We start from the raw sequence: 15,290 nt of genomic DNA on the forward strand, positions 1-15,290 counted from the left end.
CCTTAAATTTCATCTAAATTAGTCTTGTTAGTGGTCCACAGTGGCCAGCTTTTATATTAATGAATCCGTTTCTAAATAACCTGAAACAAATTTTTGGCATTTCTATACTAAATGACATGTACCCAGTATTAAGATATGACTGTTAAGCTAAATCACTGATGGCATATATACATTTTATTATAATCAAATATCCTTGTCTAAAAACCTAAAATGTACTTACATGGTTCTTCATCTAAAGGCTTTAGTGGTTTAACAAAAAACTCAACAAAAAACACACAAACTGTACAACTGAAACTCTTTCCTTGTTGCCACAAATCTCTTTTTTCGATATAATGTTTGGTTTCTTCCTTTCTCCTCCAGTCTAACTGTGCCCAGTACGCTGCGGACCGGAGGGAGGAGGAGAAAATGTGCGATCACCTCATCAGCGCTGCCAAACACAGAGATCACGTGACCGCTAACCAGCTGAAACAGAAGATCCTCAACATCCTGACCAATAAGCACGGAGCGTGGGGCACAATGTCACAGAGGTGAGCGGAAGATGCATTGAACTGTCAAATTACACTGCGGGACATTTTCAGGTTACCGTTTATGCACGTAGGATGTCATTTGACAGCAGACTTTGCACCGCTTCAGTGCTCAGGAGGAACGCTTCTCGCATATAAGGAGAAAATTACAAGAGTTTGGGCAGGGATTTTTTTATATAAACTAACAAAAACAAGATTCATGAAACACTCAACACTGATTTAACTGTACAACACACACAAAGACTTGGCTCTTAACATTGGAGCTGCCTGGTAACTGTGTGTGACTTATTTCTCCTTATTTAGCACTCACACACACCTGTTAAATCCGTGATTGCTTGTTATCCGGATCTGCCTCCAGGCTGGCAGCTGCTTTAAGGGCATGTGATGCAACCTGAGGACATGGGACATCTGAACCCTGTCTTCCTCATGTCACTATTGTTGAAAATTGTAAATGTCAACATGCATGCTGTTGTAAAAGAAACCCTTATGATATATTTAACTTTTTAGGACATTAGCATAATTCATATTGAAAAATTTATCAATTTTATGTTTTTGTTCTCTCAACTAAATTAAGCCAGTTTTTGGTATTTACAGACTGGGAAAGGCCCTTATGGTTAAACACTGCCCTTTATCCCAATAATGAGAAACCTTCTGACTGTAGGAAATTAGTTTTAGAAGTTGCTAGCGTAAATGTCACATGTAAGTTCATCTCTAACTTCAATTTCCCAAATGTTGTTTGCTACCCACCACTGAAATGACTAATCTTTGCTCATCCTCTTTTGTGTCTTCAGCCAATTACACGATTTCTGGCGCCTGGACTACTGGGAGGACGACCTCAGGAGGAGGCGGAGATTCGTGCGAAACGCCTTTGGGTCCACTCATGCCGACGTGTCACTCAAAGCTCTGGCCGACTACGGTCAGTAGTGTGCACAAATACTAAAATCAAATCAGTCTGGAGCTGCTTTTTTTCTTACTCTCATCTGCAAACAGGTACAGAAGAGGAGGAGGAGGGGGTCAAGTCGAAAAAGAGTTTCCGCAGCCAGTCGGTGGTCACCCAGAACCCGGAGGCCGAGTTAATGCTGGAGGGAGACGACGATGCTGTTAGTCTGCTGCAGGAAAAAGAGATTGATAACCTTGCTGGTAAGATGCAAACAAATCAAGACACACAAACAGACACAACGTTAAAGTCCAACTAAACATCAAGCTGTCTATGACTCTTGTTTTTAGTACGTTTTCGTCCAAGACTTTTTACCTCCAAAGGCAAGTTGGACATTAGAAAGCTTTGCAGCTCCGCTAACCATCTGGCTGATTTGTCTGACTCGAGAAAATTATGCCTTAATTGACTAAAAATTGATTAACAAAATCAGACTAAACACCTAATTTCATCCAGTGCTTTCTCTCTGAGTTTTAAACCTGATAGGTCATTTATTTAATGATAGAAAAAGTAGATGAAAAACAGGAGTGATCTTGACTAACCTGAAATGACTCTGTATGTGTTGTTTTTGACTCCTTATCATGAGCTGCTGTCAGTGCTGTGAATACCTAAAGCAGCAGAACCTGACTGATACATTCCTCCCCTCAGGCCCTGTGGTTTTGAGTACTCCAGCTCAGTTGGTAGCTCCAGTGGTGGTGGCTCGAGGCACTCTGTCCATCACTACCACCGAGATCTACTTTGAGGTAGATGAAGAGGATCCTACATTCAAGAAGACGGATGCTAAAGTGAGAACGGCTTTCCTTTATTATTAATCAATGCATGGAAAGAGAAAGGGGGAACAAGACCAAATTCTCTGCAAGATTTGGCAGATCACTAAGCTTGAGAGTTGTTTGCATTTTTGCTTGCTACTTTTCTTTTTTTAATTATTTTTTTTATCAGTGAGATCATACATAGTGTAACATTCATATCAAGTTCAAATCATTCAAACATTACACATATCTTTATGCACATATATGCCATGTAAAATATCACCTAGTAGTCTAAGACACGTTTCAATGATACTGACCTTTCAGCTACTGCTCTCCCTTTCATTTTCAATTACATTTTAAGCAAATGCATACATTCCTGAACCGAAAAATAAATGAACAAAGAAGCTGTCATTTTTACTCATCTATTCATAAAGATACACTGACAGCACAATCTGTTTGGTAGGGGGGGAGAGAAAGAATTTTTCTGATTGCATCTTTATAGAAAATGTCAGTCTTTCCATAATGTCAATGTCATGTATAATTTTATACCAATCATCTAATGTTGGAGCATCTGGTTGTAACCACTTCTTAGTCAAGGCCTTCTTCCCTCCCACAAGTAATACTCTCATTAAGTATTTGTCTGCCGTACTGCAGCTCCCCAATACAGTGTGAAAACGTCAAAAGGAAAAATTATTTGAAATACAGTTTCCAAACATTTATGAACGTCTCGCCAAAAGGATGTGAGTTTGCTTGCTGCTTTTCTTTATGTTTAAAGGGTTTATTTTCAATTCTGTCCATCTTCAACAGGTCCTGGCCTACTCTGAAGGTTTGCACGGCAAATGGATGTTCAGTGAGATCCGAGCTGTGTTCTCCAGACGTTATCTGCTGCAGAATACCGGACTAGAAGTCTTCATGGCTAACAGAAGTAAGCTTGCAGAGTTCTAATGACTGACATTACAATGCTGACTGGAGTGTGATGTTGTATGTAACATGGTCCCATTGCATTGTGGGACTTTTAACCCCTCTGAACTTAGTGTTGAGTAAAGAACACTGACACTGCCTGTACTGTTTGTGTAAATCTCCTCCAGCCCGTATAATGTCCCATTGCATACCTAGTGTATTTAGATACTCTGTTTGGTACCGTCTCAACGTTAACTAAACAATTAACTCTACTTTGTCAACATGTTGACTGTATCTTCTCTCTTCTTCTCTCCAGCGTCAGTGATGTTTAACTTCCCTGATCAGGCCACCGTCAAAAGGGTCGTCTACAGTCTCCCTCGGGTCGGCGTGGGAACGAGTTACGGTCTGCCACAGGCCAGGTTTGTACATGATGTACTCATGTAGTCCAGTTTCGTGTTAGAAATGCAGTTACCGGGTTTGATAGAAGGAAATATATAATGCATTATGTATGTGTACGTCTCAGGCGGATTTCCTTGGCCACTCCTCGTCAGCTCTTCAAGTCATCCAACATGACGCAGCGCTGGCAGAGGAGAGAGATCTCCAACTTTGAGTACCTCATGTTCCTCAATACTATTGCAGGTAAAGTACACGTGTAATGATTTTCATGAGCTCTAATTCCGCTGTGTTTGTTATTGTGGATCTTATATAACATATGAACAGAACAGTGATCAAACAGATGACTCTGTCTCATGTGTTTTTCTTCTTGAATTAGTGGAAACAGTGCTTCCTGTTTTCATAATTTTCTCTCTGCTCTGTGATGTGAACATTTGTTTAGCTTATTTGTTGGGAAGATTTTACTAATTCAACTTCATGTGGTTGCTTTGACAGTTGCTATTGTGCTGCCATGTTCAAAAATAACTGCACAGCCAGAAAATGCACACTTGTCTTGTTTGCACATCTCTTCATGCCCAGTTTATAAGAATAGACCAGTTAGATAAATATCAGCTATATTGCTGACCTGTAAATGCATATAGAAAAACACTTAAAGACTGTAGACTATATTCAGTGTGATACAAGTATTTAAGAATTATATACTAGAAAATTTGTACAGTAGTAGAAAAAAGAATCAATAAATGAAACCATATTTTATAATAGGTATTGAATGACGTATGTAATAGAAATACAGAATGAGGTTCAATTCTGCATGAAGATAAACAAGTGAATATTTGTTTAACTCCTTTAGAAATGCTGGCATGTTGCAGTTGTCAGCAGCCTGTGCTTTTATTCTTCTCTCTGCTGAATTGTCTTTTTCTCACACTAACTTACATCCTTAGTTGGCGTAATTGTAAGTCTGCCGCTTATTCTTGGCTTGGAAGTTAGTTTCACTAATTAAACATTTCAGCGTGAGTTTGGAAAAAAATATATAGCAATAGTCCTATAAATAAGCTTTACACTTTGGTTAACAACATTATAAAATGTAATAATCTGATCATTTATAACACAAAGCGATGTTGTAGGATCCTCCTGTGTGTTTTTATAGTAGCTCTTATAATACACAAACAGACTACCAGCTGGTCAGCATGTTGTGACAATATGAGGGCATCTGGTGATGCAACTAAACTGAAACACTGACACATCAGTGCATTTAGTTTGTCATTTTTTTCATCTCCCGTCTATCTTTTGCCCCTGCAGGGAGAACTTACAATGATTTGAACCAGTACCCTGTGTTCCCCTGGGTCCTGACCAACTATGACTCAGAGGAACTCGATCTTACTCTGCCCGGCAACTTCAGAGACCTTTCCAAGGTTAGAACACTCTGACACACTTTATGCACCAGTGAATTTCATGTCTCGAAGATGCTATAATCCCAAATGAATAGGAAAGTACAGCTCAAGTAGTATGTTTAATATACCAGGATTCTCCTCTTGTCACATTCCCACTAAAAGTAAGGAAAAAATGAGCTGCATCATATCATTGTTCCCTCTACCTGCTATCAGCGATGCTCTCTGAAAAGAAAATAAAGATGATTTTTTCTTATAATTGTTGACTTGATCCAGTTATTTCTATTTTTTCTAGCCAATCGGTGCGCTGAATCCCAAGCGAGCAGCGTTTTATGCAGAGCGCTACGAGACATGGGACGATGACGGCACACCTCCTCACCACTACACAACCTTATACTCCACCGCTCATTCAACGCTGATGTGGATGCTCAGAATAGTGAGTGTCTACTTAACACACTTACAGACTGTAACATTCAGCAGCTATTTGAACGCATGCCAGACACTCAAGGCTTCTTTTGAATCGTACGTGTCTGTTTTTGTGCCTGTAGGAGCCATTCACCACGTTTTTCCTCAACGCTAACGATAGTAAGTTTGACCATCCAGAGAGAGCCTTCTCTGGTATCGGCCGCTCGTGGAGGAACTGCCAGAGGGACACGGCTGATGTAAAGGTAATTACTCCTCATTAGTTAAGATTATTGGAAAACAATAAATTCAGCCTGAAATACGCCACCATTTGAGAAACTGAAACTGAAAATGCAATGAAGCTAATCACCAAAAGTGTTGTGTTATTCAGTTTTGAAAACACCATGTTGCTGGTCGTCCTAGTTTTAAATGAAAGGTCTTAAAATACATGAGGAGTGCCAGTAACTGATACAGAAAGCATCCAAACAATGTTCACAGCCTTGGATCTCTCTGGTTTACTGTGGTTGTTTACTGTCATTCCAATTATCAGTGTTATTATCTTTATTGATACCCCCAAAAAATGAAATGTGCGACTTTGACTCTCTGTCTGTAGCCACTCTATAGTCTCAAGCAATGTCCTGATGTCTGATTGGTTAAACGTCACAAGTAGCAGCCAATCAACAATGAAAACTCCTGTTATGAGCACAGAGATGTGCATTTGCAGATTAGATATGATTGACAGGCTCCCCACCTTCACATGCTATTAATATGTTCATATTCAGTTATAGTAATTATTATTAATGAAGAAGCGTAGTTATGAATGACAGGTTCCCTGCTCTTACATGCTTTAAAATGCATCAGTTCCTTCTTTGACTACCACTAATCGGCATAAAAATAAACCATATAGGTAAAACGTTATTGTGGTTCATTTATAAAGTAGCCTGATAGGGGAGCAAATGAATTTTTAAATATGTATATTGGCAAAAACTGCTCCTTTGTGTCTGCTTTCATACAACACTAATTACTGTTGTCATCTCCCAGATTTTGTTAAGTTGTTGGTAGTAACTTTGTTAAATCAATAATTATGTTTCTGTTGTGTCAATTAGGAGCTGATCCCGGAGTTCTACTACTTGCCGGAGATGTTTGTCAACAGTAATGAATATGAACTGGGGATGCGTGAAGATGGAGTTCCTGTGTGTGACGTGGAGCTTCCTGCTTGGGCCAAGAAACCTGAAGACTTTGTCCGCATCAACCGCATGGTGAGATACAATCGTTTCTTAAATATGATAATTTTTTTTGTCTTGCTTTTACATGTCACTCCACAGAAACTGAGCATATTCTTGACCTTTCTTTTTCTCTCTCGACACCTCTTACTCTGTCCAGGCGTTGGAGAGCGAGTTTGTGTCGTGCCAGCTTCACCAGTGGATCGATCTAATATTTGGCTACAAACAGCGAGGGCCTGAAGCGGTCCGAGCTCTCAATGTGTTCAGCTTCTTGTCTTATGAGGGAGCGGTCACCCTGGACAATCTAGACGCTGTGCAGCGTGAGGTTGGTTTCTATGACAACACATCGGCATTGACAGATTTGCAGATTATTATTATTATTAGTAGAGTGCAGAAATCTCCTTTACATGAGTTTCTAGTGGCACAATAGTGACTGATTGTCAGCCGAATAAAAAATCTGAGAAAATAGTTAGTTCAAAGTACATACAGCGCCTGTCAATATTCACCCACTCTGAATACTTTAATCTTTTTGTTTTAAATTAGTATTTTACGTATTTTGGCGTTACTTTGCAGAAATCTGTTTTTACTTTAACGTTGAAGTCTTTTTTTGTAAATTCTCACAAAAGCCAAATTATATTGAAAATGGTTCAGTGTTGAAAAACAAAAAAGAAGAAGCCTTCCCAGTACAGTGAATACTTTTTATAGGGACTGTACAGTACAAATAGTATGTAGTCCAGTGGTGTATTTCTATGCATATTTAGGAAAAATAAAGAAAAGAAAGAGGAAAGTAAACAGGTGCGTGTTCCTCATTCTCAAATGTGTGTATTTTTCTCCTTTTCTTGTTCCTCTTCTTCTCTTTTTCTGTGTTAACTCTGTCTCTTTGACTGCAGGTGATTGAGACCCAGATTCAGCTCTGTGGTCAGGTTCCCTCCCAGCTGCTGATAGAACCACATCCACCACGCTCCTCCGCCATGCACCTGGTGAGAACTCCCAGACAGACTTAGCAAAGCTGAAAGTGGCTTTAAATTTCTCTGCATATGCCTACAAAAAGAGGAAAAAACACCAAATCAAGTGTGGTCACATATTAGTTCTCAGCTACAGCTACTGAAATACAAAACAGGAAGCAAGTTTTTCCCACTTCTCTTCTTTTATTATTCATTTATTAGCCAACTGTGTGTTTAGAATCTACATTGTTTACAGCTATTTTTCATATTTTTAAAACCAATTATTTTCCGAGTCTATTGACGTGAATGGCCTCCATTACTCCGCTGTATGGATAAGTGGCATTTTATTACATACAAGTGTATGTAATGAAGTTTTTAGCCCCTCTGTCCTCCCTGCTACCCTCAGCAGCATGAGGCCTCAGTGTCTCTGCATCAGAGTCATCCATGTCAATCCCAAACCCGTCAGTCCTGAACTCAACCAGCGCCTCCACCTCCTCTCCAAGGCCCAGAGCCGCCGCCCTCAGTGTGTGCACCTGCTCTGACCCTGTGCTCCCACTAATATACCTTCTCCCCTCCCTCCCTCCCTCCTGTCCCATCTGTTCTGTCTCTCCCTCTTCCTCCGTCTCCATCCCCCACCTCTCCCCCGATCCTTCCCTTCCTCCTCGCTCTGCCCTTTTTCCTTCTCTTCTTTCTCTGTCTGTCTCACCAGTGTTTCCTTCCCCAGAGCCCTCTGATGTTTAAGGATCAGATGCAGCAGGACGTCATCATGGTGCTCAAGTTTCCCTCCAACTCCCCCGTCACGCACGTCGCCGCCAACACCCTTCCTCACCTCAGCATACCAGCAGCCGTCACCGTCACGTGTAGCCGACTGTTCGCCGTAAACCGCTGGCACAACACAGTCGGTGAGTCCGTGGGCTGTTTTATAGACGAAATGATTTAACAGTGAATCAGAACGGTCATATCAGTATCCATGCAATTAAAACCAACCTTCTGAAGCCTGTAATTTTTGTAAACTCACTGGATGTAATTTCAGTGGGTGTTCGTGAGCCCTCATTTTGTTGTTTTTTTTCTTCTCACCGTGGATGCGGACATAGAAATATTTGTTAATTAAAACCTCAATTAACCTCATTAATGACCTAATTTGCACAACGCGCAGGGTTTAATTAATCATGGTAATTATGGAGGGTCATGGGGCAGCTCAAGAGACTTTAAATATTGATTGCCACATGAGGCACTTAATTTTTAAGCAAAGCCTGGATCAGAGGTTCTGTCAGAAAGCAGTCGACCTGCTGACTATAAGAGGTGGTGTAGCTTATGATTTATTCTTTACCATTTTATGACGTGTGTATGTACTTGTGTGTTTGTGTGACTTAATATTTGACCCATAAACCCTTCAGGCCTCCGTGGAGCTCCGGGATACTCCCTGGAACAGGCTCATCATCTCCCCATTGAGATGGACCCTCTCATAGGTCTGTGTACAAACATCCCCACAGCAGATTTTATTGGTTTTATATTTTTTTAACACTAAAAAGAATACTGAAAGCTTCTAGCCAGACTTTTTTCTTTATGTATGCAGCTGTAGAATTGTCTTACATCTATCTTAATATTAATGATGAGTTTTCTGTAAGCAAGAGAATGAGGGCAGTGAGGTCACTGGAGGTGCTGAAGTCGGTGTATTACCTGATACATGAGGAGTTTATATACACATGCTACTTAAACACAGGGTGCAAGATCTGCAGGGCTAGCAGATAGCAGCATTGTCCTCAATTAAAACTCTGACCTGAACACTGAATTATAAGAAAAGGTTGGAGTTTATTAGATAATTTGTGAACCATATTGTCTTTGTATGCCTTCATTAACCCAATGACATCTCCATGTTCTGTTGTAGCAAACAACTCAGGCGTGAACAAGCGTCAGATCACTGACTTGGTGGACCAGAGCATCCAAATCAACACACACTGTTTTGTGGTTACTGCCGATAACCGCTACATCCTGGTCTGCGGCTTCTGGGACAAGAGCTTCCGTGTTTACTCCACTGAAACAGGTTGGTTTTTCGATTATTTATAAGGCATTGTGCAATTAGTAAACTAGAAATTTACTCAGCAGCAATTTATGATTCTGTCAGAAGTCCTGTTTTGAATGTGTATATACATTATTGTGTAAAGATTTGGAAAGCTGTTTTTGACCAATATATTAACCCCAAAACTTACCAGTGGGTTTCAAAGGCATGCTGTCCTAACAAACTCGCCAAAGTGACACCATGTGTCAGAGCCAGAAACTGTGAAAACAGAAAGAATTGTAGAATTTATAACTCTCTGACTGTCCTTGAAGTACTGATTTGTGACATGCTGTTTTATCTGAAAGGTTAAATGGTGATATTTCATCAAAATCACTTTGTTCTGTGTGTTTCATTAAAAAATTTCCCCCCAAAATGTCTAAGAAGGTTCTGTAAAAATCAAAATAAAAAATTCTGCCGAACAGCGAAGACATTAGTGATTCAGTTGCACTCCTCTCAAAATTCAAGGACTTTTCAGCTGAGCTGCAGGCTGCATTTAGACAGAGCAGAACCACGTATAAACTAAATAAACATCTAAATTTAAAAACATCAGTAGTATATAGAGTCACCAGTTTTTTCCTGTATTGCACTTGGAAAAAAGTTGTACATGTTGATTCTAGGGTATTTCAATTTTTGCTAAGTCAGTAGTAAGATGAAATAATTTTTTACTTTTTTGTTTTTTATGATTTATGACAGGATAACATTATTATACTGCATAAAAGGCAATTTCTGAGTTCTCTAATTCTAGCTATGTTTCTGCTGTTTTCAAAGAGGTTCAGGATTTTGTATTGCACTAAAAATTGAACTCACAGTGAGCAAAAGTGTCTCGGGACGCTGCTTGGGGTTCAGAGGGTTAAACAGATGACTCTGTAGTAACCAGCCTGTTTGTTTAACCTGCCATCATGAAGTAATTTTATCCTCTAAGTTGTCATGGCCTTCAAACCTGAGTAGAGGACACACACTGACTAAGATGTCTCCCTCCTTCCTCTCCACAGGAAAGCTGACCCAGATAGTTTTTGGCCACTGGGATGTGGTGACGTGTCTGGCGAGGTCAGAGTCCTACATCGGAGGAGACTGCTACATCGTGTCAGGCTCTAGAGATGCCACTCTTCTCCTGTGGTACTGGAGCGGACGACACCACATTATAGGGGACAACCCTAACAACAGTGAGTGGAAGCAGCATGTGTGAATGACTTCCTGTGTCAGTGTGTGCATGAACATGTTCCTAGTTCAGCAAACGGCTTCTAACCAGAGACGTGTGGCGGTGTGTGTCTGACTGTGTTTTGTTCAGGTGACTACCCAGCTCCCAGGGCCGTACTGACAGGACACGACCACGAGGTGGTGTGTGTGTCTGTCTGTGCAGAGCTGGGATTGGTCATCAGTGGAGCCAAAGGTTTGTGTGTCTCCAAAAATTTAAAACCCTCTGATGCATTTAGAATAGTAGTACTAGCTTGACTTCACTGAATACTAATATCTTTGCCAAAGCTGCATGTTTTGTTGTATTTTCTTTAAAAAAATACAAAGCCTCTATACTGTTTTGCTTTGGTGTTGCCTCTCAGAGGGCCCATGCTTGGTCCACACGATCACAGGGGACCTGCTGAGGGCCCTGGAGGGTCCAGAGCTTTGCCAGCGGCCACGTCTCATCTCAGTGTCCAGCGAGGGACACTGTATCATCTACTATGAGAGAGGCCGCTTCTGCAACTTCAGCATAAATGGAAAACTGCTGGCACAAATGGAGGTCAACGATTCCACACGGGTAAGGCTTTTTCTTGAAGTATTGGATATTTTGTGATGCAGATTTATGAATGAACAGCCGCCTCATTCACCCTTAAACCATGAAATATACCTTTTCAGGCACTGCGAGTGTCTTTGGACCTCAGTTTTTCTTATTTTTTTGTCTCTAGGCAATCTTATTGAGTAGCGATGGACAGAACCTGGTGACAGGAGGCGATAATGGAGTTGTGGAGGTGTGGCAGGCATGCGACTTCAAACAGCTTTACATATATCCAGGCTGTGATGCCGGCATCCGTGCCATGGACCTCTCACATGACCAGAGGTAAAACAGACAGGCAGGAACTGGCTCACCTCCAAGGCGACAGCAGAGGACAGTTATTTTAGCCAAATAATAAATAGGCCCAGGGAAAGTGATATAATGAGATTTGTTTGATGTCCTGCCACCTTTTTAATAGGTTTTCATGCAGATGATATACATTAGATTTTCACAGAGAGTCATTTCCTGTGTTGTCTGCCCTCAGGACTTTGATCACTGGCATGGCATCCGGCAGCATTGTGGCATTCAACATAGACTTCAACCGCTGGCACTACGAACACCAGAACAGGTACTGAGGTGGACAGTGTGAGGAAGAGGAGGACGGAGAGAGGAGAGAAGAACAAGAGGGAGAAGAGGTGAAGCATTCTGCTGTGTATCTGCAACGCAGGGAAACTACAGGTACCGAGACGAAGGAAAAACAAGTACCGGACCTAAGGCTCTATTTCCCTTGTGAAGTTTACTTGATTTGAGGATGCGACAGCGCTGGTGGAAACAGCTTCCTCTGTGCATACGTGTACGTACACACACACACGTGTGTAACCACAGACACATAATACCTAGAAGATACACACCAAAACCTGCTAATAAAATAGAAAGACTGCAGAGTGGGGGGAAAAGAGCAAGTCAAGCAGACCTTCTAGAGGTCGATCATAACCGTACCACTCACAGGACCGGTGCAGTTGCTGTTCCTGGTGCGTTTAATTCTTCACAAACATGACTTTCGTTTTCCCTTTTTGTTTTTTGACCTCTTTGAAAAATTTTGTTCTATGCTTTTCTTTATGAGGGGAGTTCAATATGGGAATTGTTTGGGTGGACTATAAATTAAGACTCCTTCAACGTGTCTAAACTGATTAGAAACGGTCAGATATGAACCAGCCCCACCCACTATTCAAAAACCGGTGCTATTGGCTTGATCTTAAATTCACCCTTGAAAAATTGCGTGGGGGTTTTAATTTCATTCTATTTAGTTTAATTTGATCTGGGTTTACTTCATTTTAAAATGTTCGTTTTATTCCTTTCACCCACAGCAGGGTTAAATCTGATTTTTATGTAAATAAGGCTCTGCCACCTTCAGAGTCAACACTTGTTCTTTCACTACACAAACTGCGCTTATCACCTTTAATTTATTAATGACTTGCTGTATGTAAAATACTGTGTAATAATTATTATAATGTTGACAAGACTGATGGTAATAAAGGTGGTGTCAAGGATGGTGATTGTTTTGCCGGAGGAGGTAATGATACAGAGATCTTGCCAGTGCCACCAAGGATGAAGACCACAAGACTGACATGATTTCCTTTGTATATTTGGTGATTGTTTTGTCAAATATGTACATATAGTCTTGGTTCAGGCTTGGTGGGAGACTTAATCAGCTGAATAAGACTGAAAGCGCAAAGGAAAGCTTCACTTACCCACATTTGTTGATTATTTAAAAAAAGAGAATCAAATCAATGTAAAAGTTTGTTTTGTATTTGCACTTTGCACCAATCACATATCATTATTTATTAGCTTGGTTCTTTCTGGTCGGCTGCCATTTTGTTTAGGTCCATTTTCCTACGGGATTATTTGTGCATTGATGTTTGTATTTAAAGCGTTGAGCTCATGTGTGATTATAAGTTTTACAACCTCACAGTTGTAAGCAATATCATGATTCTGTAGCTGATAGAGGCGGGACGGCGGGAGGCGAGAGGATGAAAGGTGAGATGTACTGTATGTGTGAAGCCATCTTGATCAAATGCGCACATGCACATACTCTATCGACAGGTTCAACTTACGTATCCAAAAAAAAGGTTAAATATTTTTGGATCTATGAAACCCTAAAAACTATTGTATTCATGTTTTATTGCAAAGATGTAAAATATGACATGTGTGAGTTGGAAAAAAAATCATGATAAGAAAAATAAAATATGCAAAGAATTTGATGACTTATTCATGTTTTGTTTTTAATTGAATATAATTTTGTTTACTTTTATTTTAATGTGCTTTTCTTTTGCTCACAGTAATATTTTTGATGTAAATAAGGCTTTGCTTCCTTCTGAGTCAGCACTTGTTCTTTCACTATACAAACTGCAGTCATCACCTTTAAATTTTTAATGACCTGCTGTATTTTAAGTAATGTAATGATTATTTTAATGCTAACAAATAGTGATGCCAATAACAGGGGAATCAAGGATGGTGATGGAGATAATCTTCAGGTAGAAAAAGTACAACATTTCCAGCCTCGACCACCAGCTTTGTCGTTCCTTAAGCCTGTAACTCCAAGCTACTGCAGTGGAGCATCTTAAAGGTACACAGTGTTAAAATGTGCTTGAACTGGGTGATTTGTGTCTTCCCAAACACCCTGGCTGGTTTAGAAATGGCAGAAGATACTTTTAATGATGTCACAGAGGAAGACTAGAATGAATTGTGGTGTTTGACAGGATTTGATTTAATGACATGCTCCTAATCCACCTTAGAGTACATGTAGGCTAAATATACAAATATGGCAGCACAGTATCTTCAGAGTCCAACAGGAATATCTGTAGCTGTAATGTTCATATATGACTGTAGTCTACTTCAGTACCTCCAATAGGTGCTTATGGCTCACTGTGTAGAGTGAATAAACCATTGTTTGTTTTGACCAGTTGTGATTATCCCCAGTTGACATGGGCGTGATTCCTGAACGATCACCAGGTGTTAAACACCTGACAGGATGACAGTGGTCCATATAGATGAAGCAGAATGTTTGTAGAGCTGATCGGTAGCACAATGAATAAAACGGTGGTTTCGTAATTTTATCGCTGGATTACGTGGTTTCGAATCCTCTCACCTACTTGAAAAATACGTGTTTTTTATTTCGGCCCGCACGTTTCTTTTTACTGTCTGTAGATGATATTTACATGGATACAGACTTCATTATGTAGTGATGCCGACGTTTTTCGGTGAGGTCTTCTTTATCTGGTATCTTTATTTCACGTAAATCCAGATCTGATCGTGACGAATCTGCCGACGAAACATCTGGAGACGGAAACTATCGCCAGTTAACCTGATCACCTGTTAAACTGGAACACCGGAACCGTCTTTGACTTTGTGTTTGTGCATGCTTGTTGACCTATGTTAGCCACTAAAAATGCAAAAACTTCTGTAGAATGGTTTGTCCATTCGGGGCTACCGTAGCAAGATGGCGGTGCAACATGGTAGACTCTGGAAAAGGACCTGCTCCCTCTGGAAATATACAGGGCCGGTTTTAAGGTAACCCAAAATATAATTCTTATTTTTACTTTATGAAGACATAATCAGGATTATTATGTTCCATTTTTGCTGATATGTCCCCTGAAGGAAACAAAAACAACAGACTCACTAGAATTTAAAGTTGCTGTTTTTGTGTTTTTTATAACTTTGTCACATTAACACACTAATTTGGTAACTTGCTTAACTTTATAACAAATGTTTTTGCGTAATTGTTATTTTGAATGTGCATTTTTTTGCTACATTAAACCAAAAACTGAAATAACTGACCAGTTTTTAGAGATAGCACTATGAGCCTGTTAATCCACTTCACATGCTTTGCTTTCCCCTTTGCTTCTGATTGTGCACTTTTATTTTGTCAGTATTGATTGATTTTGAAAAGTTGCCTGTTGCTGATAGCTGAAACCTGTGTATGTACAGATCACATGCAATCTAGTGATTTACTGCTTGACATTAATCCTCCTAAATTTATAAAGCAAATAGAGCCTTTAAACATCTC

General features: G+C 40.2%; 1 protein-coding gene across 14 annotated transcripts in view; it reads left to right on the forward strand.

Annotated features, from left to right (window-relative positions):
* nbeaa (neurobeachin a) overlaps nt 1–13,485 on the forward strand; it is a 92,919-nt gene extending 79,434 nt beyond the window's left edge. For 9 of the 14 annotated variants that reach the window (XM_035943027.2, XM_035943028.2, XM_035943029.2 and 6 more), the window contains 21 exons: nt 361–527; nt 1,316–1,440; nt 1,515–1,664; nt 2,107–2,243; nt 3,015–3,132; nt 3,424–3,526; nt 3,631–3,746; nt 4,800–4,912; nt 5,184–5,324; nt 5,437–5,556; nt 6,397–6,549; nt 6,674–6,838; nt 7,404–7,493; nt 8,167–8,359; nt 8,855–8,926; nt 9,346–9,501; nt 10,509–10,679; nt 10,805–10,906; nt 11,073–11,269; nt 11,418–11,569; nt 11,769–13,485. In XM_035943027.2, coding sequence (XP_035798920.1) covers nt 361–527; nt 1,316–1,440; nt 1,515–1,664; nt 2,107–2,243; nt 3,015–3,132; nt 3,424–3,526; nt 3,631–3,746; nt 4,800–4,912; nt 5,184–5,324; nt 5,437–5,556; nt 6,397–6,549; nt 6,674–6,838; nt 7,404–7,493; nt 8,167–8,359; nt 8,855–8,926; nt 9,346–9,501; nt 10,509–10,679; nt 10,805–10,906; nt 11,073–11,269; nt 11,418–11,569; nt 11,769–11,859 — 2,832 coding nt within the window. In that variant the 3' untranslated portion in view covers nt 11,860–13,485. The remainder of the gene's footprint in view (nt 1–360; nt 528–1,315; nt 1,441–1,514; nt 1,665–2,106; nt 2,244–3,014; nt 3,133–3,423; nt 3,527–3,630; nt 3,747–4,799; nt 4,913–5,183; nt 5,325–5,436; nt 5,557–6,396; nt 6,550–6,673; nt 6,839–7,403; nt 7,494–8,166; nt 8,360–8,854; nt 8,927–9,345; nt 9,502–10,508; nt 10,680–10,804; nt 10,907–11,072; nt 11,270–11,417; nt 11,570–11,768) is intronic. The other 5 variants (XM_035943030.2, XM_035943035.2, XM_035943036.2 and 2 more) reach the window with 1 other exon arrangement.
* The last annotated feature ends 1,805 nt before the right edge of the window (nt 13,486–15,290 follow it).

The sequence above is a fragment of the Amphiprion ocellaris genome, chromosome 14 (assembly GCF_022539595.1).
Source record: "Amphiprion ocellaris isolate individual 3 ecotype Okinawa chromosome 14, ASM2253959v1, whole genome shotgun sequence".
In the NCBI taxonomy this organism is placed as follows: Eukaryota; Metazoa; Chordata; class Actinopteri; family Pomacentridae; genus Amphiprion; species Amphiprion ocellaris.